The sequence below is a fragment of the Salarias fasciatus genome, chromosome 14 (genome assembly GCF_902148845.1).
Source record: "Salarias fasciatus chromosome 14, fSalaFa1.1, whole genome shotgun sequence".
Classification (NCBI taxonomy): domain Eukaryota; kingdom Metazoa; phylum Chordata; class Actinopteri; order Blenniiformes; family Blenniidae; genus Salarias; species Salarias fasciatus.
Genome location: NC_043758.1, coordinates 5571115 through 5598612, shown reverse-complemented (window position 1 = coordinate 5598612; position 27498 = coordinate 5571115). Strand labels below are relative to the sequence as shown.

Genomic DNA, 27498 nt, shown 5'->3' with positions numbered 1-27498 from the left:
AGATTTCCTATAAATTCTAAATATATATATATAAGAAAAATCAGTGCCTACTCCAGAGTTTAAAAACCCTCTGATGGCTTTACACTAGAATTCCCTGATTCACATACAAAGAACGGCAGCGGAGAGTTGACATCATTTCCTGCCATTCATGAGCCGCACAAATAGTTCCCTGTTCGGTTCCCACACACACGCCGCTCCGCCCGTGTCTTTCAAATCGCTCTCCGGCCCTGCTCTGCTTGACTGATTGTGTTTACCTTTCGATCTGTCCAGCTAATCTCAGGGGTTTGGTCGAGAAGAAATCTCCCCATTAAGGAAGGGGAAGAAACGCTTCCTTCTCAAAGAGCTTTAAAAGATTCCACATAACCTCAACAAGCACCACACCCTGGAAAACACAGGGAAAAAAAAAACACACACACACACAGGAGGCTGAAGCGAAGGCGAGAGAGGGAGCCTCTAACCTCGGATATGTCAAAGTGGAAGTCCAGCGTCTTGCCGGGCAGAGCCTTGGAGGAGCGGTCCCAAACGCGACTGATGTCCTCGTAGGAGAGGTCGCTCTGCGGGAACGAGGGCTGCACCAGGCTGGCCGAGCGAGAAACCACCAGCTTCAGGATATTCAGCGATTCCCTCCAATGGGCCGTCTACAGGGAACACACACACACACACACACACATTAACCTGCACATGCAGATAATAGCAGACATGTTTGGATGTGGCTCTATTTTTAGAAACAGACGTGCTGGAGGGAAACTGGACGCAGCTGGAGAAAGAGCAGAGACTTGGCCCGTGGCAGAACGGCAGACTGTTTATAGTTTGGGTGTGTCTAGAAAGTTACTGCTCTGACACAGGGCACATTTTTTCCCATTTTTCTCAGGGCGCGCTCACAGAAAGAAACAAGACGTACAAGACTGAGAGCGAGCTAAAGATTTCCACTGGTCAAGTTATCCAACACTCTTCAGCCTTTTCCGCATCAGGGCCCAAATAATCTGTGAGCTGCTGAAAAGAAGGAAAGAGTGAAATCTGGACTTAAGTACAGTGCATTGCCCAAAATATTCTAAATTATCAGACACTACTGAAACTATTACATTTTAACAGAATTTACCTGCAAATTATGTCATAAAAATAAAAAGAATATTACAGAAATGACTAAAATGTTTTTTGTTTTTTTTTTTTATTTGAGTTTTTTTTTTTTTTTTAAACATTTTTCTTACTTTTACTCCATTTAATTAATGAGGGATAAAGTTACACCAATAAAGTTGAATGCCAACACTTTGGAATTCATGGTGTTTCATGAAAAGTACAGCCAGGCTATTCGTGTACTGAGTGCATTTCTGTACCTGTACTGTGATGAATTGTTCTTAACACACGCAATTCCTCTTTGGTACAGAATGTGAGCAAATCTGGAAAAAACGCTGCATCCCTTTGCTTCTTAACACACATGGAAGTTAGATAAAATATTTTCTCCTAAATTAAATTATTAGCAAAAACATGCATATTAAAATTACAGTCAGCTCAGTTAGGTTTAATGAATTATATATTTAAAAAAAAAACCCCACATGTACTTGAAAATACCACTCAGTTACATTTCTTTGTATTTATAATTTGGTTCATTCCACCAACGCGAATGCCAACAGCGTTCAGAGGAAATGAGTTCAGCCACTGTTTCTGTTATCTTGTATGAAATTCTTCTTTTTTGGTGCAGTTGTACAGAAAGTCTGGACAATAAAGTTTGCTGCACGGTTTATCTGCCACTGGTTTAAATGACAGTCTGTGTAGTTTTAACCCACCTGGACAAATTTCTCGATGGTCTTCAGCACCTCCACGTTGAAGGGTTTGGCCTGGATCCCACTCAGGTCCATGTGGCTGAGGAGGCTGTAGATGATCTGTAAAAGTGTCTGTTGCATGCTGGGAAGGCCTTTCTCCAACAGCTGTCACAACACGTCAAACAACACTTGATTAATTCTCTCGACACAGCGCGGCTGTGACTTTCCAGACATGAGGATCGGCTGCACGAACCTCGGCCATGTAGGTGACCAGGCTGAGCGTGATGTCGGAGAAAGCCTCGTGAAGGTACCGACACACCACGTTGACCCACGAGAAGCAGTCCCGCGTGTAGGCGTGCGTTTTGTACAGGGTCATGACGTGAGCCAGGTTCGAGAGCTTGGCGTTCTTCTCCTCAAGGCAAACCTACACACACACACACACACAGACATGCACAGTTTGAGGAGTTAAACATAGAAAGGATGAACTAACAGGCTATAATCGGTCCAAACCTGAGCGATCCTCTCAGCGACGTCTTGACAGAACTGTGTGGGACCATCGAAGTTTTGCACAAGATGAGGCAGCAGGCAGAGGACATTCAGCGGGAAGCCTGTCGAGACAAATCCACATGTCCACGATCAACTCTGAACTGAAGCCGAAGCTCCAGCGTGAGGCGACTCGTACCGATGGCTTGAGACGTGTCCACCACGGGCACGCGGGACACGGGCGTGAGCTGGCTGAAGAGCTGCAGCGTGAGGTCGGTGGTGGAGCCGGAGGTGAAGCCCTTCAGCAGCAGCTGCTGCAGCCCCGTGAAGCTGCTCCACTTCAGCTGGCTCTGCAGCTTCTCCAGCCGCTCCCGGTTCTCTTGTTTGTCCAGCGACAGGTTGGCCAGCAGCTTGTTCAGCAGCCTCAGCGACATCTGGTACTCGAACTCAAAGTCCGACTCCATGAGCGACACCGCCACCCAGAAGATGGTGGCCAGCAGGTTGCTGGGGTGGTTGACGCTGGTCGGGTCGGCGACGTTGTCTTTAGAGGAGGACGAGCTGCGCATCTTGGCCAGCAGAACCTGCTGTTCGCCGGCCTGAATCCGGTCCAGGGTGGCGCTGCGAGGCGGATCCGACCACCTGTCGGCCTCGCCAAACTTTTTGGGCACGGAGGAGCTCCTCTGGTGTCTGCTCTTCTCCTCTCGTCTCAGATTGAGCTGGCCGGTGCTCTTCCTGTTGGACAGCAGCTTGAGGCTGGCGAGGAAATCAGGAGATGAGGCTCTGCGTTCGAAAAGGGGAAAAAAAAGGGAGTTAATGTAACATTGTCCTTGAGTGGATCATCTCACTTTGTTCCCTGCCTCTTCTACTGTTACTCCTACCTCGTCAATATGGCCATAAGATCACTGTTCTTCAGACATTCGGCCAAGTTATCGACCACAGATTCCAGCGTGAGTAAAACTTCCATCACGTAGCCCTGCGAGATAAAACACAACTGCATTTCATATGATTCCATCAATAATTCAGCGATTCACCAGCTACCCATTTCCTGATGAACGGACATTAATAAATGCCGCCCTGAATTCAGCGAATCATGAAACATTGAAGAGTTCTCGGGCTCCATTTATAGTGAAAGACTCAAAGAAAGCTGATGAAGTTACCAGGGAGGTAATGCAGCCTGAAGCTGAGCTTTCGCCAGAGGTTTAGATTTCACACAGAAACTGCCTCCAGCAAAAACAGATATCTTTAGTGCTCGGGGTGAACACAGCGAAAAGATTCACTTTGATGAACCAGAAGAGTTTTCAGCACAGAATCAGTCAGACGGATAAAATATCTTCATTAGAGCAGGTTCATTCTCTGCCCATCTTTAAAATACTGTAACAAGAGTTTGATGGAGTCACCGATGTGCGACTGACCACTGACCTGCACCTCTTCTCCGTGCTCGCCGACCACCTCCACGAGCCTGGACAGCAGGTCGGACACGGCGTGGGAGGAGACGGGCTGACGCAGGGCTCGAAACACCTGGAAAGAGCGGCCGGCGTAGTGGCGGGACGAGCTGCACAGCGCCGTCTGCAGCGCCACGTCGCTGAGCTGCTGCTCCAGGTGGAAATCTGACCAGGGCGGAGGAGGGAACGGCGTGCAAATCAACGCCATAACGTCGCAGGAAATAGATGGAACTGTACCGGTTCATCAGAGAACTACCTGACTTGGACTCTTTGAACACGGACACCACATGCCGGAGGAAGTTGGAGAGCTGCGCTGTGCTTTTAGAAACGTGATTCTTCGGTGAGATGTCTTCGTGACACCACAGAGGTCCGTACGCTCTGCACAACAAGCAGGAACAAAACAGACCACGTCACCTTTTTAATGCACGCTATAGCACAACGAGGACAAGTGAACGGCATGTATGAAACTACAACTCAAGCTATGTAGTACAAAAATTCCAGTACTGATAATAAAACATACAAGAAATGAACAAAGTTTAAATTTAGACAGATGTACTGTGTTGTGCCTGCAGCACCACTAGGGGGGTTCCTGCAACAAATATCCAAGACTCTGTAGCCAGATACCAGTAGATCCTTCTTTACAAGTAGGATTTTCCTATAAACATCTCTTCAGGCTTTTTGCTGAAACATACAGGGAGGAAGGAAATTCAACAACCTTGTGGTCAAAAACTCAATGAGCTTGTTGGTCTTGTCGTCCGTTTTGCTGGAGGCCGCCAGCTCCTCCACCTCCTGTGAGATTTCAGGCAGGTTGTTGCTGCTGCCCCCGAGGCTCAAGCTGGACGACGTAGACGACGAACTGAGACCGGAGTCCGGCACCGGGGACGCCTGGCACTCCCGCAGGAAGTCGAATCCTCCTGAACACGGCAGACGACACAACGGCGGAAGGTTAAAGGTTATGAATTTCTGCAGTAACAATTCAAATGCGACAGAATGCACAGATTTACACGACAGAAGTATTATCTTCGGATAGAAATTACAGTCTTAACATAGTTTTCTTTAATTGTTAGTTTTTCTTCTGGCGGACAAATATTCAAAAGGCGATTATTTTGACTGTTTCCAAACGTCTAGACATTTGCTGAACAGTTTATCAGCCGGGGGGAAGGGCAGAGTTGAACCAGGCTGTCCCAGCCTAAGCAGATGGCCCCAATTTAGGAAAGAGGATAAAAATAGCAGGAAGGAATGCTTTAATCAAGACCTTTGATGTCCTCTGAGCTCCATATTGCTTCTGGCGCAGTATTGAAATATTTTCTCCCCAGATAAGAAACTTATCTATTGTCCGAAAAGAATGCTCGCCACCCCCTCCCTACGTGGTTCAAATCCACCGAAGAGTCGCGTCAAAAGTCAAGATGCTCTATGAGCTCAATGCAGATCCAATGCTGTGGAAGTTATTAAAAATTACTGATTGAATATATTAAAAATTACTAAATAAACACATTTTATTTGAGAAAACTACCACTTTTAAAGAAAGGCAGCAGCACTGTAGCATGTCTCAAATGTTTTAAAAGTAATCAGCTACCAGCAGTAGTTTTACTGGAACGAATTACTTTTTAGAACGACGTTCCAGCAGGGAGCGGATTTACCTGAGGGCGAACACTCCGGCTGAAGGCTCGGTCTGCAGGTGAGGGTTTTGGTGACGTTGATCTCTCGCGTCTGCAGCAGGACCGATGCGACGGTCTGGAAGTTGCTCTTACAGGACAGCGTGATGAGCAGGTGGAGGAGGAGATGTTTGCTGTGCTCGAACACTTCTGGACGATAGTGATCCATGCCTGAGGCGGCCGGAGAAACACAAAAACAGTTCAGTCACTCGTCACAGTCCGTCAGAAGATGACGATGCCAGAGACGATCGATCGTTGATTTACCCAAAAAGAGAGCATGGAGCAGTAAAGGGAGATGCAAGGTCCAGTCCTCGCTCACACTGTGGTCCACCACCATCTCAGTCATGAAGATCACCGCTATGTTACACCTGGAAGCGACAGGAAACTTTTTGTTTCATATGTGTCCATGAAAACAGTGAGTCACAAAAGAAAGACTAAAGATTCTGCGGTAAAGAGTTTTGGTTGTAACTAAAATGCAGTTAAATTTTAACATAAAAGAAAACATTTTCTTCTTTACATTTCCATTTTCTGATACAGACCTATATGTGCATGTTGGCAGAGTATTATATTCTATTTGACCTGTTTCGTTTCAATAAATTGGTGGATTTGAATTTTCTGGGGCTGCTGCAGTCTTGCCTGTGCAGCGGTCCTCTGGGGGTGATGGTCTCCGGCAGAAAGTCCACCAGCGGCGCCCAGCATCCTCCAGTCACAGGCATGGGCAGAGGATGAGGCTGGTTGGTCTCCATGACGACCATCAGCCAATCAGCATACGGGGGCAAGGGCTCGCCTAAATGGTTGGAAAGTCGTGAGACGTGAGTGGATGGAGTGACACAAGACGGTAAATCAGGTTTAAGAAGACAAATACAAGATGTGAAACCCTACAGGAGAACGATGACTTGATATTCCTTAACCGAAACGGGTGCAGGGCAGTTTTTGGGTCAGCAGCAGAAGTGCAGACGCCCCTGGGCCTCAACACTCGTGTCTCAGTGCCAGTTCTCACAGAAGCCCCTTCAAAGCCTCGGGGCCACTCAGGCATTATCAATGACTTCACGCTGGCTCCCAACTCACCCTCCAACCCAGCCTGTGTGCTCCACACTCACCAAGCCATGACAACCACCGTTTTCTCAGGAAAAAAAAACCCCACTCACTCTTATCCTCGTCGTAAGATCCTCCGGAGCTGTTGCTGTAGCGGGACTCCAGACGGTTGTGGGCGCGCATTATGTGACTGAGCCTGGAGTCAGAAGATAATCATCAAGATATGTAGACGGATGTTGGTGGGAAGAAAAAATGCAATTAGCTGAGTCATACTGAAGTTGTACCTCTCCTCGCTCTCCTTCAGAGTCTTGGCGTCGTCGGTGTCAGGAAAGCTCTCCTGGCCGGCGACGACAGTGTTGCTGCTGGACGTGGTGCCTGCAGACGAAACAACACGTCGCAGCAGAGATATTTCACAGTAAGGAAAGTCAAACAGGCAGACTGAGTCACTCTCTTTCTGATTGTACACAAATAGGTGCCAACTTTATATTGTGTTCATACATGTAGAAACTGATCTGCTGAAATGATGAACTGGTGTTTTAAAGCATATCTTATTGTTATAATACTAGACAATAAAATTGCATATTAATCTAATAAGGCAGCTCTAGCGCCATCAAATGACTTTATGTTAAACTCACACAAAACAAAACACGGAATTAAAACCACTTCCTGGAGGTTGTTCTCGCGTTAACAGGGAATAGTGACAGTAAAAACTAAAAATTGAAATTTATCTGTTTCTTTGCAAGTCGTACTCTTCAAACAGTAAATCAGGTGCTGAGATCATTTCAAGTTTCCTTTTAGTTGCGTAATGTCCTCATAATAGGTTGACGCTCCATGCTATCAAACTTCAAGCACAGATGCAAACAAAACAGAAGAAGAAAGAAGAAGTCAGAGCCGCACCTGAAGCCACGACCGAGGCTTTGCTCGTGGCGGTGAAGCGATAGAAAGGTGGACTATCGCAGTGCTGCACCACGGGGTTGACCGGATCCGTTTGCTGTAACTCAAAGATCAGCTCCTCCATGGTCTGCATGGTGTTGTTCCGACACAGATAGATCACCACCTTCTTGATCTGAGGAGAAGAAAACCCCACCACAGTGAGAAACTTGGAAGATTAAAAAGAGAAGACAGGGTTTCCTCAGAGATGTGAGAGGCTCACGTATGGCAGGAGGGTGGTGTCGCTGCTGACGCCACACAGGCTGATGAGGAACTGCAGAGTGGTTCTCAGATTGCTGCTCCACTTCTCATTGTTCACCAAAGCGTTCCAGGCATTTTCCATCTCTGAGCCAGGTAGATCATCCCCATACTGAGGAGAAAAAAACCAAAACAAAAAGAAGTTAGCTGCCTGAAGCACCTCTCCATTGATGTTTCCCCAACGTGACGTACCTTGGCGGTCATGAACATGAGATTATTCAGGACCATCGACGTCGCCTGTAAGGAGCCCCAGCCGCTGCCTTTCAGCTGGTGCGATGAACTGGAGCTGGTCAGCTGACTGCAGGAGTCGTACCCCGAGGTGCACGAGGAGAAGACGGGAACCAGCAGGCCGCTGTCCACCAGCTCCATGTTCCCCAGCCAGGGCAGCAGGTAGGTCAGCATGATCTGCCTCCCGTTGGTGTGAGTGGTGGGGAACCTCTGGCTGACCTCTGCACCCAGCACAAGAAAGCAGATACTAGCACCAGCTTCAGTCTGCACAATATACAGGGAAATACAAATATGTGTTCAGCAGGGCTCCAGGCTGGCCCACACGCAGGACGAATACCTGAGAACAGAGGAAGTGTGAGCTCGGGGTACATCCTGGCCAGCAGGCTGGAGAGCTGAGGCAGCGACACGCTGTACAGCGGCGGTAGCGGGCCGTGGGTGCCGTACAGGATGCTGCTGGGCTTCTGCTCCGCGATCTTCTTGGAGTACACGAACAGCTTGGCTTCAAGAATCTAAGATACCAGAGAGGAAAGGGACGTAACGCCGACAGTGGAGTCACGAGAACTACGAAGCGGCTCAATAACAGACCGCAGGTAAAATCCTCACCTGCATGAGCTGCATTGAAATCTCATAGATTTCTCTGTTGGTGTCTGAAGCCTTGAAGAGCACCAGGTTCAGCAGCGTCACAATGTCACTGGGGTAGTTTTTACTGGTAAAAAGAGACAGAAACTGTTTTAAAAAATGACTTTGGATCAATACTGAGCCCTTTACGGAGATTAGCTGAGGTGAGCTTCAAAGCTCAAATCAATTCAGTAAAAACCATCCTGTCTTCAACATCAAGTCTGGACAAATCAGAGATTTGCAAAATGTACAAACACACACGAGATTGACCGATGCAAAGCGAAGAGTCTGATGAAGGAGTGTGATGCGATCTTTAGAGTGTGAACTCAAGGTAGTGGCGACGCCGTCTGATCGGGTACCTGCTGCCGCAGACCGTGGCGATGGCCTTGAAGCAGCCTGAGGCCAGCTGGTAGGAGCCGGTGTAGCAGCGATCCACCGCCCAATTGAACAGGTTGACCTGGTCGGCGTTGAGCTCCAGGAGCAGGATGACCACTTCACAGCCGAGCTGATGGACCTGCGATCACACACACACCCAACACAGACACAAACTGCTCAGACTGGATTTCATATCATCTGAATCTATTCTCAGTCCCTTTTCAACAATTTATAGCTTCAAAGTGAAAGGATCCGTGTGGTTTTATTTCTGTCACACTGAGGTGATAAATTGTTTTTGCTGGCTCGCCGCCCGGATAACACCACTCCTCACGTCGTCTGGAGACTTTTGCAAAAGAGGAAGGTAAAACATGAGCATGCAGCTGGTTTCATCTTTAGAAAGGGAAACAAACCTTGAATGACACCAGCAGCTCAGAGAGAGATTCAGGTGAGGCTTCTAACACATTACAGTGAAACGTCATCTTCCTGCATACACAACTTCAGCTTGACAAGACAGCTTTGAGCTAAAATTGCTTTATCAAGCAGTAGGGAAATTTTTACCTTTATAAATCAATTTTCAACCATCATGCAGACTTCTCTGCTCAGCTCAGTGTTTAAATGCACTAAACGTATCGGCTACATACCCTCTGATCTTGGCAGGCCAGTATATTATCCAGCCACTTGTAGAGGTATCCATCTGGAGAGAGGCCAACGTTATCAAACACGGGGCCGCAGCACAGCACGGCGGACATGGCCTGCAAGGAGACATGGGAGCATCAGCCAAGCAGCTTTTTAACTACAAAGCGAAAATACAATGAAAGCAGCACTGAAACGGCGGAGTTATTGTTTGCCTGTGCTGCGTTGTGCACTGTTGGATGAAAGTGTAAACTGTGTTTACCTTCAGGGCGCAGTACTGATATCTGGTGATCTGGTGGTTCCTGTCGCTGTAGCGGTCGAGCGGCGTGAACATGATGCTGAACGGGCCGGCCCACTGACTGAAGAGGATGAAGAGGTGGTGCCTCAGGCTCTGCTGTGGAAAGAGGAAGCGCCTGTGGTGCACTGTGGACGGAAACAAGACCGCACACTTGATGCTTGCTCTTTAAGAGTGTTCAGTCACTTTTTATTCCAGATGGGTTTCATCAGGTGCTTTCACATCCTTTCCCAGAGCATTTCTGGCTCTATGAGTTCGAGGTACCTGGCACACATTGGATAAAGTTGGCCACCATGGCGCTGAAGTGAGCTCGGATGTCCTTGAGGATTTCTGCGTCTTTGTCGTTCTCGGCTTCCAGCAGCATCCGGGTGAGATCCACGTACTCCAGGAACAGAGCGCCGAGGGCGAGGGTGTCGCGCTCCAGAGCTCCGTTTGTACTGATCACAGGAAGGAGACGCCCGGTGAGGAGAAACCACAAACCAAACATGTGACTGGGACTGTACCGCTTCAGTAATGTGTGTGTGTGTGTGTGTGTGTGTGTGTGTGTAAAGATAAAGATATATTTAATGTCAACAATTTACAACTCCATCTACAAACATCAGCAAAAAGTGCAAAAAAACAATGAATGATAAAAAATTTTTGCCAAAAGTTGGAAAACAGGAAATAAAAACAAAGAAACTGAGAAGATCTCAGTGAAAAATCAGAAAGAATAACAGGAGAAAGTAGCCTAAAGTCCTTGAAAAGCAGATGGCAACGATAAGAGAGGAAAAGCTCTGACTTCCTTAAAGAATCTCACATCAAAAATATTTAATTTACATTAAATAAAGCCTACAATCTTCCAGCAGACAATCAATATTCCATATAGTCCTTTTTTGTGTTTAATACTGACTGAACCAAACTGGGAGATAAATAAAATCCAATTAAACATTTTATTAAAAAAAAAATCATGCTGAACATGTGAATAACAAAAAACAACAGAAAACACAGGCCCACCAATACCAGCGAAAAAGAAATGAAGGAAACCAACTAAAATTAAACAAAACTAAGTCTATTTTCTCATTGTGTGAAGTTTCAATTTAAAAAGGTCAACCTCTTATTTTCTGTATACTTATTGGAATATGACACTAAACATCAAATGTTCCTTCCTGTCAGTCTATTGCATAATAACAACTTGCTAAGCCGTATGTATAAATCAGTAGAAGGTTATTGGTACACTGACTATATGTAAAATATAAAAGTATTCTTTGAAATAATATGATGTCCACAGTTAAGTCCAATTGGCTGCTCTGAGTAGAAATGTCAGTTCCAGGCTGTGCTGTGCTGTGCTGTGCTGTGCTGTGCTGTGCTGTGCTGTGCTGTGCTGTGCTGTGCTGGTGACCCCCCCCCCCCCCGCCCCCCACGCCGCTGAACACCCTGATACCCTGAAGGCACTGACCTGTCACTGATGACGCCTGCGTCGGCCAACAGCTCAAAGATGCGCAGCAGCTGCAGTCTCAGCAGGTCTCGGCGTTCACGTCGCTTCTTGTTCTGTACATAAAAAAAAAAAAAAAAAAAAGAAAAGAAAAAGAAATCCTTTACACAGATCCTCACTGACAGAAGGGCTGGAAACAAGGCTATTAATCTTCATTTATCCTCAAAGATTTTCTGCCACAGCTGCTCGCTGATAAAAGTGCAGTCCCATTACCGAATAATGCTGCAGACGCTGCTGATATTACATGCTGGAAACGTGAAAACACAAACCTCGGGTCTTCTTTCTAAGGCCTCCTTCATTAGCGGGTGCAGCTCCTCCACAAGTTCCCTGCGTGCAGATGGAGACACAACAAGCCTGAGCTAACGATGGAGGATGTGCAACGAAATAACGCTCACTTAGTTCAGTAAGAAAAGTTATTTCATTATTGTTCTAGGAAAAGGATTTGAGCCATACAATCGGATTTCTAGGAACAGTTTGGATGAGGCTGTAAATGGCATCAAGGTGCCACGCCGACATTATCCCTCATTTATTTCCACTTTAAATCTACCAAATACAGGTCAGCACAGACTTTAGCTGGAATGACAGACGACAGGGAAGCTGCGGCTCAGTGTTGCTGGGAGTCGTTAAGGCAGTGAAATACTGGAGCATCTTCACACGCAGAGCCCTCCTCCTCCTCCCCACTCAGGTACCTGAAAACCAGCGAATTGCTGCGACCAAAGCCCAGAACTAACGACTCTGTCAGCTCGATGCTCTCTGCCCTCATCAGGGGGACCAACTGCTTCAGGAGCCAGGCCACGGACGGGCTCCCGATAACCTGAAACACCAGAGACAGACCGCTCAGTCACGCTGCCCGAGTGCCGCCGATTACTCAGAACGGCGTCTCGGACAAGTGGAAAACATGGGCTTCCTGCTCCGTCCACGTGAGAATAGCTGCTGTGAAATCTGATGCTCGGAGCTCGAATGTCGATGCGAACACCTGATCCCGCAGAGAAACGCGGCGAGGAGAATTAACGAGGCCGGAGGACGGACGGGGCGGCGCGCCGCTACCTTGTTATCGTAGCCGACGCCGCCGTCGGGCGCGGCAGCCGTGATCTCGGGTGTCGACGCTCTCAGGTGGCCGGGGCTCATGATGCTGGGCTTGGCCACGCCGAAGCAGAGGATCAGGTAGTTCCTCCACAGCGTGACGTAATTATCACCACTGCCAGAGGTGCTGGTCTTCTTCGCATACACTGGATTACTGAGGAAACACACAGAGGTAGAGGCGTATTAAAGCCCAGAACTCTTCACCTGCTAACTTTCTCATTTCTTCTTTGGTCAAACACACCGTTTGAATCATGTCATATGAATCCGACATTACGAAAAATGATACATTGTAAAAAAATAATAAATAAAAATACAAAGGTTGAATGTTTTGTCTGCGTTTCCTCAAATTTCAACACAGCAGGTCAGATTTTTAAGAATCACTGCATTATACATTACGGTTATACTTTCTGCGGAATCTCAGGACTTACTTCGGATCAACAAGCGGCATGAGCGCCTGCATGCGCGTGAAGGCGTAGGGCCAGGCGTAGCTGAGCGCGGTGGGGCAGTGTTTGGGCAGGTTGTCCTGCCGGAGGAGGCTGTAAACGCACAGGACCCAGGGATCCTTCACGGACTGGGCGAAGATCCACGCGTGCGACGGGCTCCGGATGTCGTAGTGGCTGTTGACCAGCAGCGCGTTCCACTCCACCAGCCACTGCAGGTCGACGGCGTGGCCGGCCGGCAGGACGGTCTGCACAGTTCAAAGGTCACAGGGGTCAGGACCGAAGCTGGCATGCTAAAAGAAACACCCATGCTGTCGACGTATTTATCCTTATGCAAGATAAATAATGAAATTTGAATGTGGTGGTTATTAAGGAAAATCCTCGATAATCGTGTTGTATATTTAGAAAGACAATCTTATAATGCATATGGTATTTACTGTACCATCTCATGCTCAGTGAAGCCAGCAGGCTCTGAATCGCACTGACAGTGTGATGTTACATAAATGTGAGTAAAAAAAGAAAACAGCTGTTAAGCTCCAGCTGTTCAAATCAGTGTTTTACACGTTAAATGAAGAAACTGAGGCACTGCAGTAACATGAATAAGATGTGAGTGAATCATTTAATAAAATCTTCTCATTTCTTCAAACAACTGTCTGAGTTATCTGCTTTGTTAATGTGTAACCGTACATTTGGTTACTGAAAAAAGAATGGAGGATGTATATGACAAAAAAGAAATAAGTTGAATTTAACTCATATTGTTGATCATTTTATCAAAAAATACATTGTTGAAACCAAATATAAAGTAAATGCGACAAAGACAAGTTAAAATAACCAATTATTCAACAACAAATGTATAAATGTTGCTGATTACACACAAGGATCAATTCACCTGACTTCAACTTTCAAAGTAAAAGCCTCTAACCAGCATTATTGTTCCATGATTCAAAAGTATTTTTTAATTTGAAGACTTTGAGAAAGTGCAAAATCAACCAGTCTGCTGAGAAGAGTTAAAGGAAAAAAATGCCACTTTAAGGTCCTCACTTTGATTTGAAAATACATTTATTTGATGTATTTTGTCCCGTCTGCTGCTGGAGGAGCCTTAATGACTTTGCATGGAAGATAAACTGGAAGGCACTTTACCAAGAGGAGAGGGGAAAGTTTGCCGTTAATTCCTCCAGGACCCTCTTCATGTTTGTTATTTCTAATAAAAATGGTTCAAAGTAGAGGAAACATGTTCCTGAACTGATTGATTTAAAAACAACACCAAAAAAAACTTTAAAACTTAAAGAAAAACTAATTTGTGTCTCTTTATATGGATCGACAATAAGAGTGAACTCCTGGGAGCTGCCTACAGCCTGTACAAGGCTGTGATCTTATGATGAGCAGAGCTGTTTCTCCTGTTTGTTTCTGTCAGTTTGTGTAGTTTAGTTTGATGATTCAGCGAGTTTCCACATTTTCGTGTTTCCTCGACTGTTTTCCTTCTTAGTAATGCTCTCTGACTCAGCCCAGGACATTCTTCAAAAGCATAACAAATGACCTTAGGCAGGCTGAGAGGCTGGGATTACGTTAAAGAAACAGATACAGACCGTGTCCGACACCGCCACGTTGACAAAGCTGTCCATGATAACAGGGCTGAGCTGATCCATAACCTCGATCATCGGTTTATCATCATCCTGGGGTTGACGGAGCAGAAACTGTCAGTCTGCGCAGCAGATATTGATATTTCTCTTGTCTCTTTTGTTCAGTTTTGTCATCTTTTTTCTGGGTCTTACCTCGGACTGTCCGATGGTTGTGAAGAGACTCCTAATCTCTTTGAGGATGGCCACAGACAGCCTGCGGGTGCTGAGCTGGCAGGAGCACAGCAGGACGACGGCCAGTCCCTCCACGGCGTGCAGCACGGCGGAGTGCGGCCCTCGCTCTGCAGGGATCTTCAGACTGGAGCTGGTCTGCAGCAACTGTGGGGGGAAAGAAAAAAAAATAACACCCCAATGAAGTCAGTTTGCTCTTTGATTGACAGCTAAAGTAATTCAGGATTGCTAGAAAAATCAGCGTACCTCCACGGCGTGCAGCTTAGTGGCGTCGTGGCTCCTCCCTGCAGCGGCCAGGGTCAGCTTCCACTGCGTGAGCAGCTGCAGCAGCAGCTTGAGGGACGTGTCCAACAAGCCCTGGTGGGTGTCCTGGACCTCGCGGAGCAAAAAGTTTGTGAATCCAAACAGGACGTCGTCGCGCCAGTCGGGGAAATCCACCAGCAGACTTTGCAAGGAATTCTGGGCGATGAGTCGAAGCTCGTCATCCATATGGATGGTCAGTCTCAATAAAGCAAAATAAATTAAACATAAATACGAGTCTCTTGGTTCAGTCACCTTCGAGTAAATCCATTTGATTAAACTTATATACTGCAAAAAACGAGTTATCTCAAGACAAACGGAGAAAAACCAACGATTGCAGCCGTCAGAGACTCCTCACCGTGAGAGCAGGTCTATGAGCTCCGGCTTGGACATCCCGTCAGGCAGGATGCGAGGAATGGCCGCAACACACGTCCGAAACAGGTCGATTTTCGGCTTCCTCTCACCCCTGAAAAGGTCAGACTCCTGTTAAAACTACCCAGTTACTTTGTGAAGAATCACTCAGAATCATGCAGAGTTTTAATACGCGGTTATTTCATGCCACATTAAATCCTCCTTTTTCTGAATCATGAAGGCTTTTTACTGAGTTAAATATCCCTGGGAGGGGGGCAAGGCGAACTCACGTGATCATGTCTTCAGGCTCCTTATTCAACATCTGAGCATTGGTCATCATCATGCAGCGCCCCACCTCCTTATCCAGATGTCTGAGGATGTTATCAATGGCTTTCCGCACACTGTAGTAGTACTGCGACATCCCTGAAGTAGAAATATATCGTTGATTATGCTTACATGAGCCATAAAACCGTCTATGAGCTGCTGCTGGTTCGCCTCTTTTTCTTTTTGGGTCCCTTTTAATGCTACTGACCAGCGCTCGGCATGTTACAGGTCTGTAAATCTTGCATAATGAGTTTGTCAGTGAATCTGCAGAAGTCAGACATTTTCAGGATTCCTGGCCACGGAGAGACTCACTCACCGATGACTTTGGCCTCCTCGTCTGTCAGCGTTTTGCTCAGGTATGTCTTCTTCACTCGCAGAGTGTTCCCAGACGGCAGAGTGCAGCCGGTGTTCGGCATGGGAGGCTCGCCGTCCTTCTGCTGCAGCTTATCGGCCACGACCAGGAACGCTCGCAGACCGATATTCATTCTCTGTACGGAGCAGACAGTTCAGGCAGGCAGTTCAATACACCAGATTCCTCACTAACAGTTGTTGAAGCATTAATGGCTGTGAGATGGTGAAAGCAAAGTAAAATAGCTTTCAACAAAGACAATTTATACTTTTTTGCGGATACCTCTGGGTTAAGACTAAAGGCTTTTGCAGGTTTCCCCACACAAAGAAGGTCAAAGATAATCTCTTTCATGGCGAAATCCAGCCTTTCCTGTGAACAACAAAGAAATGTCACTTTCTCACGTGAGTTCTGCCCGAGCGTCAGAGCTGCTGACGCCGCGTTTACCTGTGCAATAAACTGGATGATTTTCACAAAGATGTTGAGAGGCATGTCTCTGGGCACCACGCTTCGAGATCCTTTGGGGAACAGCGTGGTTATGATGTTGTTAAGGCGACTGCGGAGACAAGAGGAAACACACACTTTGAGAATATTACAGAACAGAATGCCCTGCATGAAAGACAAGCCTGTTTTGAGAATAAGTAACAGTGAAGGGGAGCCATGCGCTCAAGAAATGTCTCACTACTGATAAAGCAGCTGGAAACTGGCACTAAAAATCATGTGGGCATCTGTGGCTAAAAACCCTTGAGGCAGCAAAACCTTTTCTCGAGGGACTCTGGCCGTTTCCTACAAACCAGATGCATGACTGTTGTGTTACGTGGCGACTCTAAATGTGACAAGTCTATTAATAGGATAGTGTTTCTTTTATTGGCTGATCCAGGGTGTTCCCTGCTTCACCGTCCTAACCTGGTACAGATGTTGAAGTGCTCTGGGGATGTATAACTTGTTTTCATTATTATTACTATTAATGAGTGACACATCAATCAAATACTATTGATTTATTTTACATATGTCACCTTTTTCCTTTGCATTTGTAAGAGATATGTGTTAAGCCAGTTGTGCAGTTTCCCCTACATTTATATCACATATGTCTGAGTTATTTAGCAATTTTCAATGTAATTTCAGAGATATTAGAGTCCACTCCGATACTCACTGTCCTATTATATTTTGTGAAGAGACAACAGGAACATACCCTTGTGTTGCTGTGTTGCTCTCACACTTGATTCTGATCATGTAGACCCACAACAGTCGATAAAGGGACTCCAAAGCAACGCGAGCCATTTTAGGGTCTCTACTCTGTGAAAAAAAACACAAACAACAAAAACATTTTTAAAAAGTCACTAACCCAACTGTTTGTTTGTTTTCATAGACGCTGCTCACATTAAAGTGTGATTTTATCTTCAGTTTAACACAAAATAAATTCATTTTACATAATACCTGTATGAAAAAAACTGAATTATGAGTATTGAATATATATATTAAAAAAAAAAAAAAAAAAAAATTTCAAAATGTAGTGTAGATTAAGGTACTGGTAAAGCAGTGACACACACGACCAGACATCCACATGCATATGAATGGGCTGCCGGCTCCCAGGCTCACCTTCAGATTTGAGAGGCAGTTGTTAAGGAAGACGTGCCATCGGTTGAGGAAGAACTGTTTCTGGCTGACACACAGCAGACACGTCACCAGCGGGTAAAACGCCTGAGAGACAGAGACAGCGACAGGATTTTACATTTTTCATCACATCACTGAAGCTTCTCAGGCACCTTCTTCAAGTACACAGCTGTAGGATTTATTATATATCAGCTCTGACACATATTTTTCAAACTAGTTCTCTTTTTAAAGGCAGTGTGAGGATTTCTTGTATTTTTAAACTTTTTTTTTTTTTTTGCTGATGATTTGCCTCCTATAAAAAGTAGCTTTCAGTCGCAGCCTTTGGGGGAACGAACAGCAGTTTCCTTGGGTTGTCTTGTGAACTTCTGTGGTAAAATGCTTTACTGAAGCCGCGCTGGGGAGAAGAGACTTTACACAGCTTTATACACACTGCACTTCTCTCATGCTCTTTTCACGCTTTGAGAAGCCTGTCAGCCTTCCCTCACAAATTATTTTTAGTGCGGACACTAACACTGTAAAGTAACATCACACAGCAGTGACCTTGAGGACTGACAGAGCCCACAGGCATCCAGGAAGTGTGCGCACGCAGCGGAGTGAAAACAGAGGAGTTGCAAAAGCAAACAGGCTCAACAATCGGCGCCTGTTTGCTCGCCGCTCTCCGACTAACCAGCGAGTGCTTCTTTCTGGAGGACAGGTCCAGGGTTGTGTCGTACAAGCTGTCCACAAAGTTCCTCAGGCAGGGTACGTTCACCTCGTTCTTCACAGCCTTCACAACAGACACACACACACACACACACAAGTTAACACCAGCACAGCTCATGCCTGCATGGGGACAGTTGATTTGTGTGTATGTTCTAATATTTATGTGTCCGAAATGTGAGTATTTTTTTCGTGCATACAGAAATTTGTGCGCATACATCAACGAGCAGGTTTATTTCTATCTTTTAATGTTACGCCTGAACTTAATGAGCTCGACCACAGAGCCGCTGAGCGTTATGAACAGAGCTGCACGATCAATCAACCAGTCAATACGTACAGAGCTCTTTCCATTCAGTCACATGCAGCAGTACAGTGCATTACATGTGATAAAACAATGTCAGTTAAACAGACAATATCCTACTTTTACCATAATGACATAAATTTACTTAAGTACTAACATTTATGTAGTTTGATGCTAAGGTGTTTGTGGTTTGAGATATGCCTTCAAAATAAGAGTGCCCTTCACATCATTTTCTCAAGTTTGTTTTGGTTGTTCGCTTTCACTGTACCTCTTGAGCAATGTTTCAAACTTGATTTACTTTTTTTAAATGAGAAATTCTTTTGAATTTGTAAAGCATGAGTTTGCTGCGCATTGAAACATGATTCATTGCTGTTAGTCGACTTTTTATTTGCAATTTTCAAATGTTGATATCGTGATAATAATAAATTTGAATTATAGTCTGCAGCACTACTTATAAGACAGCACACATAAGCAGACACAGTGGAAACCTAAAGGCCAGACAAGTGAGTGCCTGCTAGTCTGCAACAAAGACAGGAGCGTAGTAAAATATTCTTGTATTGTGAGGACAAAGACATTTACTGGTCCTTTAAAGCAAGTACACATCTCAGCGCACACACAGCAAACATATTCTATACCTACAAACTGTATTACACACACACAAATCTTGGTATGCACACACAAAACTCCACACAAGTCATTTTGAGATGGTAATAGCCCCATAAATCAGACTCTATATAACTAAACTTGAGTAATGTACACAGCATGTTTAAAATGTAGACACTTACAGCCGCAACAGGAACCAGGATCTCGACAAAAAGGCCAGCTAAGGCGTGTTTAATGTCCTTGTCCTTGACTTCCAGGAAATAATGAGCACACTCCTGCAGGAATAAAAGAGTAGGTGCTAAGAAATGTATACACTTAAAAACTGCTAGGCATACAGAGTGTTAAAAGAAGGTTTACCCAGAGATAAACAGACTTCATATTTTATATAAATCCCAGACTTCATGACAAAGCTATTAGGAGATACTTGTCAAGGCCAAAGGATAAATTTAAAACATCACAATCAGGATCAGGAAACATTTACATTATTATGAAATTATGTGCTCAAGGATAAGGAAGTACATCAATTCAAAATGAGAATAAAGTTATTCTGTGCAACAGTAAGTTTAAAGATGTCTTGACTTGTACCTGCATGAACTGAAAGGAGGCTTCGAAATCCTCAACCGGATACATTTTAATTCGGAAGAACTTGACGCCCATGATGAGGCTGATGGTGCTCTGCACCACGTACGGACTCTGCTCCTTCTGCCGCAGCTCCTTCAGCTCAGTCATGAACTTCTTCTTCACAGCAGGGAACCTGAGAGGAAAAATAGGAAAGGAGATTCTATATAAAGACGCGCTGGCAGAGCTCAGTCAGACTAATCCAGAATTAGCACTTCCACTCCAAAAAAAGTAGGCCTTGGGGAAAAATACAGTGGCAATAAATTTAAAGGGCATGTCTCCTGGAAATATCACTCCCTTGTTTCAACCTCCACTGAAGCCTGTGCCCTAGAATGAACTCCCCATCGAGCACCTGATCCTTTGCCCAAATTGAACCAGAGATGGGATTCTACAGCCGGTCTAAATTTAGAAGACAATTCATCATGGGATCGCAGACAAGCATCTCTTAACCCCTTCCCTGCTGGAGAGTGCTGGGCAAAGTCAACCCGGCTGTGCCTGAAGCTGGAAAAGAAACCGCTCAATGTTTCCATACTGGCATTTATTCAAAGCCACATCCGTCTTCTATCACACTTGACTCAACTCAGGGGGTCATGGAGGGGTCGGAGCCGGACCCAGCTGGCCGTGGGTGGAGGCGGGCTACACGCTGAACGGGCCACTAATCCATTAAACACTCACACGAACACCGACGGGCAATTTAAAGTAACGAAGTAACATCTGTGGAAGGAAGCTCACACAGATGCTAAACACTGCAGCACACCCCTCTAACTCAATGAATACATCTTACAGCTAACTAACTCACTGCAGTGCTTTCTCTTAAACCACAGTAAGGAAAAAAGTGAAGGAGCCTCTGTGAGGTATTTTCTGCAGGAAATGAAGCTAAGCTGACTTTCTGAAGGAGGCACGGAGCAGAGTTAACAACCAAATCTCCATTTTAAGGGTTCGTTCCTCGCCGCAATGCTCTAAAAACGTCAAACAAACAGACATCTATTTCCAGTCCTAGTTTGGTGTGAAGGGGACCTGTCCAAAAGTGTGTCGTCTCTGCAAAGCATTCAGAAGACTGGAGTGTACAGCAGAGAGGCACTCTGACTGGTACGAAGTGGGAAGATGAGGCTTTACGTCAAAATAACCTTTGGTACCTGTGATCTTTAGAAGGATCAGTTCCAGTTTATTAGATTCAGTATAATTAGCATTTTTTTGTACTTATTTATGTTGTCACCAAAGAACCTAACTTTAAATGGAAACAAAGAAAGAAGAATCCTTCATGAATGATATAATGACAGCGGTTTCTGTGACTCACTTGGACTGTGCCAGGACTCCTATGACTTCTGCATAGAGGTCTGCTACAGTGTGCATGTTACCAGTGTTGGGACCGTGATACCTGCGGGGAAAAGCAAAACACTTAGAGAGGCTCAGCGTAGTGAAAGCAAACGGGACGGTGCAGCGACGGTGGAGAGCTTACCCCTCTTTGTATCTAAAGTGCTTAAAGGCTAAGTTAATGACTTCATTGACCAAGCTGTCAAGGACGGGGTAAAGCGGCATCTAGGTACCAATCGGGAGACACGGTGGCGTCAGGTGAAAAAGAAACAAGAGAAAGAAAATTCTACAGTCAATTTGCAGTAAGGTAATAAGTTTTTGTTCAGTTGGGGAATTAGTCAGGTCACCTGCTTCAAAACTTCTATGAGTACAAGAGAGAAGATGAAGTCGATGGCCAAATCCCTCCGTTCAAGTAGATAATCTCTCTGCTGCTCGTCACTGTTGGGAGAGAAAACGCAGGTTTGCTTCACACCGTTTCCCACATGTTGCATGAGAGAAATAAAGCTTATTGACTCTCACTTCTTGGACTTGGTGTTGGCTCGTGGCCGGTACTCGTGCAGCTCCTCCTCCAGCCCGTTCTGCCTCTTGTACCAGTCGAACAAAGTGCGCAGGATGGAGGGAAGACTGTACTCGGCCAAAGAGCTCATGGTGCTTATCAGCTGGAAAAACAAGACATACGTAGTGCAAATGCACATTTTTGTTTATTAGCTAACATACCGGGGGGAGCGATAACAATCAGAGTTTCCTTTTGTTTATTTGTGCAGCAATTTCAACACAAAACTCACAGCAGCACACAAGAAGCTATTTATAATTCACGATGTTACCAACTGCTGTGTGGAGTACGGAGAAATTTCAATTATAATACAAGCAACACTGCATTAAGAGGCAGAATTAAATAAAAGGAGACTGAGGAGCGAGCTGGTCCTCATTAAGACGCCGCAGAGAGGCAAGGTGCCCATGGGACCGAGGGAGGGAGGGAACGGAGAGGAAGGAACGGGCCGGGCACACAGGAAGGGAGGAGAGTCTGGACGCAGAGGGGGAACACAGCGAGCCCTTCATTCAGCACCGGGCCGGAGAAGAATCCTGGCTCTGTGCGGCTGCTGAATGGCCTCACGCTGCAGCACAAACACACCTCTGTGGCTGTGAAAGGACCTTCTCTGCAAAGCCACAGACCTGCTGGACACACCTAGCAAGCAGTGGCTGCCAGCGCACAAGGTAAACACTCCGGGCCTCCACTGCATCTGAACGAGCTCCTGGACCGACGGCGAGGCTGTCAACGCTCTCGCGGCATCAGACTGGGGCAGTTTTTAATTCTGAATATTTCACTCTACGTTGCTCCTTCAAGTAAAATAAACGTGTCTCTTCCTATATGCAGTATGTATTCATACTTACTTGATCAAACTGTGGATCCTCTCCCCTCTGTAGCGACTTGGTCAATGGCTTTTCCTGAAAACACAGAAAATGGGGGGGGGGGGACATTCTTCAACTTTTTGCTGAAAAGCTGTACAGAAGACCATCAGTCCATCTGAAGTGCGCCAAGTATTTTTACACAGAGACTCAATTCAGGTCAGCTAATGAGAGAGGCATCTATCAACCTGCAGTGTCCCACACCGCACTGGAAATAAGACGTTCATGACAGATCCCATTATTACAGTCCTCTGTCATTTCAGATAAAGGCCTTCAAGAGAGATTAGGGGTGAGAGGAAAGGACCGCCAAACACATTTCAGTCTTCAGTGCTCCAATTTATAAACACACGCCCTGTATGTTAGTCATGAAAAGGTTGAGCTCAAAGGGTGGAGCAGCGATTAGCGCTGTTGTCTCACTCTTGGCTCAGAGACATGATGGCAGTATTTCCTCAGATTCACATTAAACTTAACTTCTGTCATGTGTACAAAGCAACAAACTGCAGAATGCAATCAGAAACGCTGAAGCAGTAATATGTACAGGAATAGAAATAGATGTTATGTAAGTAATATGTGGCTACAAATATGCACAATCTATCAGGACATGTTTACAGGAATGCAGTTATATATTTGGATATTCTGAGACTCTTTTGCGGCTGTAGCCGTGCGTACAATGACTTTCGGTTTGCCGGTTCCCTCCTGGGATGGCCACATATACACTGAAATGTTGACCACATGTTTGATTTGGCAGAAATTCAGGGGCAGGATGTCCAGCCTGACACAATCTGAGCAGCATGAAGGGCCTTGCTCAGGAGCCTGCAGTAATCAGCAGTAGGACTCAAACCAGCCATCCTCTGGGTTTCAGCTGGCTCCAAAAACCTCTCTGTCATCTACTGGAACTGTAAATATACTTGTACTTACAAAGTATTCCGATTACAGCCTGATTCATCTAAAGGCTTCAGTTTATTGGTTCAGTATTTTTATTTTTTTTCACTTCGGTTTCCCCTGAGCACAAAATTATACTTTATTAAATAAAGCTGGATATAAAATTTTCTTAAACCATCAGCGACACACAAAACTGTATTTTCTTACAATAAATAACTGACTTTTTACCCTAATTCTCTCAGCATGTTCCTCCTTTCCCTACCTCACTTAACACAAGCAGTAGTTTTCTGCTCCAGTGGCCAGACAGCGAATCACATCGGTCGCTGATTAATCCAAAATAGCAAACCGCCGCCTGATGAGTGTCACTTTGACACTGTGTGGGCGGATGTTAATGTCGCTCTCTGCCTCTCCCTCCCATTCTAATCCTAATGCCTTCATCAACCTTTTTAGCTTTTTTTTTTTTTTTTTTCTGACCAACGTTTGAATCTGAGCAGGGCATCTGTGCTGAGCGACAGAAGAGTCGATGCCTCTTGCACTGCTGGGCTCTTACAGATGTTGCTGCCCTGCTGTGCTTCCTCATGGAGCAACACAGACTCTAAACTGAGTCTACATCACATCGAGTGGTTGATTAGAGATACCTTTTTGAGTACGGTATTTGCACATGCAAAACGTCGTGGCAGAAACATCAGGAACACGTCTCGTTATAATGTGGTTCAGTAGTAAAACTAAAAATGGGGATAGAGTTGACTGAAAATCAACTCAGAAACAGATGAAATTGAGCCTGATTCCCTTTGTAAAGGCAGAACCTGTTTCTCTTCTGTTGGACTTAATCAAACCAGCTTGTTCAGCTGAACCTAATGAAAAAGCTGCTGAGTAAAAGACGAGCCCGAAACAAATTACTCAGCCTGCGCTCCATTAAGACGGGAAGAAATAGACACATCCTCACTGCAGTCCTCCGGAGGGTATCACAATGAAGCCAGGGTCCACAAACTCTCTCGCTGGTAATTAGCACTTCCCCGCAGAGTAACAGCTTCCTATAAATCACAGGCAGTGAGGCTGGAGACGACGCGTCCGCAGCAGCCGCGCTGCCGTCAAGCCACCAGCGAACCCGGAGTAGATCCCAGCTGCTAAAACTCACATGGAGGTGGAACTACTTCTGGTCAACAAAGCCCCTGTACTGCCGGACAGAACGCCCAAACATGCTGACCTTTTTCTAATACTTCTATCATTTTGCTCCATACAAAACAACGACTTAACCTCCAAAGGACTGTGGGAGAAAAATGTTAAGGAAAAAGTCACACAGACACAGGCAGAACATGCAAACTCTACATATTCTCTCGGTGTGTGCGTGTTTTTTTTTTTTTTTTTTTTGTTTCACTGGGAACTATAAACATTCAATTGTGGTTATTTTTGAGTGTGTCTGCAAAATAAAAACACCTTGCAACATGATACAGTCCAGTTTTACACCATTACAAACTGAAAGTCTATAAACAAATTTATTTTTCATCATTTTTACAGAACAACCAAAGATTTTGATGTGCTTCTCAAGAGACAATCAACATAGAACCTCATTTTTTTTTTCTGTTTAACTGAGTCAGTAACTTAATCCAAATGATTCATTACAATTTGATTCATTTTTAGTTAAATCAGCAGAATTGTTTTCCTTTTTTTCTTATGAATGTGCAGATTATTTTCTCAATTCACCCAACCACTTGATCGTAGTGATTATGTGAATATCTATAACATAGGATTACTGTATTAGATTTTTTTTTTTTTTTTTTTGTAAAAATGGTTAAAAAATATTCAGTAATAAACCACATGTCGGGGCGACAGTAGCTCAGTTGGTAGAGCAGGTCGTCTTATAACCGGAAGGTTGGCAGTTCGATCCCCGCTCCCACAGGTGTAAAACTGTCGTTGTGTCCTTGGGCAAGACACTTCACCCACCTTGCCGAGTATGAAAGTTGTGAGAGTGAATGGTTGGTGGTGGCCGGAGGGGCCGATGGCGCAGACTGGCAGCCTTGCTTCCATCAGTCTGCCCCAGGGCAGCTGTGGCTACAGTAGAAGCTTAACACCACCCAGTATGGAGTGAGTGAATAATGCAATGTAAAGCATCTTTGAGTGTCCTGAAAAGCGCTACATAAAACCAATGCATTATTATTATTTACATGTACTGCATGTAATATTTGTTTGTATAAATTTCAGACTGGAGAAACTGTTTACATTTACACACAAAACCAAACCTGAAATGTTTGTTTTGACTGTCAGTTAGCAAAAAGACTTTTTGTTTCCTGGTAAGTATGGAATTTCTTGGTTGATTTTACTTGAAAAGGAATTAGTATATACTGTAAATGGAAACTTTAAATTTGACTTTACCCCCTTAAATTTAGGCGCCCTCACCCCCGTTTGCAATTCGTCACCGTCGATCCAGATATTATGGTCCAGTCGGCCAGACTTCCTGTCTAGTGGTGCTCAACATGAGGTCAGAACACCCACACAGGGTCACGAGATGAACTAAATATCCCCCCACAAAGCTATAAATAAGGTTTTTACATGTCCGTCGTCTTTCCGAGTCTTCTTCCTGATTTGTGAGTCTTGTGAGGTGAAGTGTTTCCTGGCGTTTGCGTGCTTCGGGTCACACGGGACCAGCGACCGCCTCGGGCCTCCGTCAGCGCTCACTCACCAGCGGCTCGGCCATGATGATGCGGATCTTGCGCTCCGACACCGTGGTGAAGTTGGCGAACAGGCTCTTGAGGACGTACTCGCCCGGCCTGCTCTCCGGGTCCACGCTGATGGGCATCATGGTCGGCGGGCCTTTCTCTCCCTGGGGACAGCAGACCGGAGGGATGGGGGGCTTACTGTACCCGTTCCCCACGGGCGACGCTGTGGACGAGACACAAGAAGGACACGTCATCTTTTTTTAATCCGCTAATTCAAGCCGAAACGACGGGATCAGACAAAAGGAGATCGCCAAACAGGGAACGGCTGCGAAGTTTCCAAACATGGACAGAAAGTTCCCAACACGTTGAGCATTCCTGAGTCAGGCTGTTCAAAGGGCACCGGCTTGCCCCCGAGCCCGCTCCTTCTCTCCTGCCGCGGCAGAGCAGAGCTCGGATGGAAATCAAACCGGCAGCTGGTGTTTTCATTAAGTGCCAGAGATGTCACTGCCCTTTGAGGGACGCAGAAATCTCAGCATGTGACCCCTTCTGCGGCCGGTGTTACCATGTGGCCAACGTTCCACTACGGATGGTCCGAGTTCGGCCACGAGGGGCCGGAAACTCACTTCAGGCAGGTTAAAGATTTACCTGGCCGTTACAGCCGGCTGCCTCCAGACATAAATCTGCTAAATACGGCAACGAAACGCATCCAAACGTCTTATTAGAGCCTCATTCATTCAACTGCAAACCTCACGTCACGTCGCCTTTAAAACAGGCAGAGTTCAGTGAGGTCTGAGGTTTGATCTCAACCCCTGCAGAAAAATGTGAAAAAAAGAATTATTCAAGGATTTCGGTCTTAAAGCAAAACATATATGAAATATTCACCATCTAAGAGTTTAGAATTACACCAACAGTAAACACAAGAACAATCTAAGAGGGACTCTCTCTTCTTTATCGTGTAAAAATGCAACTTTGCACTTTATACTCATAATTAACCCCAGACTTCTTCGGTATTGTTTGGACTTTACCAGTGAGCATGAAAAAAAATTACCTACTTATTTCAGTTTTATGGAAATTACACATCAAGACAAGACCCGCTGTGTTTCCACACACTTAAGGTGTAAATCATAATGAGACTGCTGCAGTGAGCGCTGAATCAGTGTGAGTTTTAACCCTTTACAGACACCTGAAAATCAAAATATGGAACAGGTTCATTTTCTATTTTCTCTACTTTTGAGCTTCTTTGTTATCAAAATACAAAAAACACCATCACATGGCATTTAGATAGAACAGAATTGGTGAAAAAAGACTAAAGTCACACATATTTATTAGCCTGATGATCTCTCAAAGTTCTTGGATGTACATTATTCAAGTTACTGAAGCGTCTCACCACAATGTCCTTCAGGTATTCTATAAAAGTTATAGTGATAACAATGTTCAGCCTATGAGATGAAAGTTTCAGATTCACTTAATTGAAAGTGAAGAAATAAAGTATATCAAAACATAAGACAGGTGTATTTAACTTGTATTGTTTCAGTTTATTAAACAGTTACAAGTAAGAAAAGTTATTT

General features: G+C 45.2%; 1 protein-coding gene across 4 annotated transcripts in view; it reads right to left on the bottom strand.

The window, feature by feature from the left end:
* The window catches only part of frya (furry homolog a (Drosophila)), a 44805-nt gene that overhangs the window by 8595 nt on the left and 8712 nt on the right, over nt 1-27498 (bottom strand). For all 4 annotated transcript variants that reach the window (XM_030109429.1, XM_030109430.1, XM_030109431.1 and 1 more), the window contains exons 2-48: nt 25954-26153; nt 22377-22430; nt 21504-21643; nt 21332-21422; nt 21130-21209; nt 20968-21048; nt 19638-19806; nt 19235-19327; nt 18117-18215; nt 17435-17536; nt 17028-17131; nt 16283-16391; nt 16121-16207; nt 15806-15977; nt 15456-15588; nt 15173-15280; nt 14761-15016; nt 14479-14661; nt 14293-14379; nt 12695-12954; nt 12231-12420; nt 11873-11997; nt 11453-11510; nt 11148-11239; nt 9977-10149; nt 9680-9840; nt 9426-9536; nt 8769-8923; nt 8395-8497; nt 8129-8300; nt 7756-8012; nt 7529-7675; nt 7273-7441; nt 6660-6750; nt 6489-6571; nt 5977-6127; nt 5605-5708; nt 5326-5511; nt 4401-4599; nt 3942-4063; nt 3663-3850; nt 3122-3216; nt 2443-3023; nt 2271-2368; nt 2014-2184; nt 1785-1925; nt 459-638 (exon numbers count right to left, since the gene is read on the bottom strand). In XM_030109429.1, the coding sequence (XP_029965289.1) occupies nt 459-638; nt 1785-1925; nt 2014-2184; nt 2271-2368; nt 2443-3023; nt 3122-3216; nt 3663-3850; nt 3942-4063; nt 4401-4599; nt 5326-5511; nt 5605-5708; nt 5977-6127; nt 6489-6571; nt 6660-6750; nt 7273-7441; nt 7529-7675; nt 7756-8012; nt 8129-8300; nt 8395-8497; nt 8769-8923; nt 9426-9536; nt 9680-9840; nt 9977-10149; nt 11148-11239; nt 11453-11510; nt 11873-11997; nt 12231-12420; nt 12695-12954; nt 14293-14379; nt 14479-14661; nt 14761-15016; nt 15173-15280; nt 15456-15588; nt 15806-15977; nt 16121-16207; nt 16283-16391; nt 17028-17131; nt 17435-17536; nt 18117-18215; nt 19235-19327; nt 19638-19806; nt 20968-21048; nt 21130-21209; nt 21332-21422; nt 21504-21643; nt 22377-22430; nt 25954-26153 (6911 nt within the window). The remainder of the gene's footprint in view (nt 1-458; nt 639-1784; nt 1926-2013; nt 2185-2270; nt 2369-2442; nt 3024-3121; nt 3217-3662; nt 3851-3941; nt 4064-4400; nt 4600-5325; nt 5512-5604; nt 5709-5976; nt 6128-6488; nt 6572-6659; nt 6751-7272; nt 7442-7528; nt 7676-7755; nt 8013-8128; nt 8301-8394; nt 8498-8768; nt 8924-9425; nt 9537-9679; nt 9841-9976; nt 10150-11147; nt 11240-11452; nt 11511-11872; nt 11998-12230; nt 12421-12694; nt 12955-14292; nt 14380-14478; nt 14662-14760; nt 15017-15172; nt 15281-15455; nt 15589-15805; nt 15978-16120; nt 16208-16282; nt 16392-17027; nt 17132-17434; nt 17537-18116; nt 18216-19234; nt 19328-19637; nt 19807-20967; nt 21049-21129; nt 21210-21331; nt 21423-21503; nt 21644-22376; nt 22431-25953; nt 26154-27498) is intronic.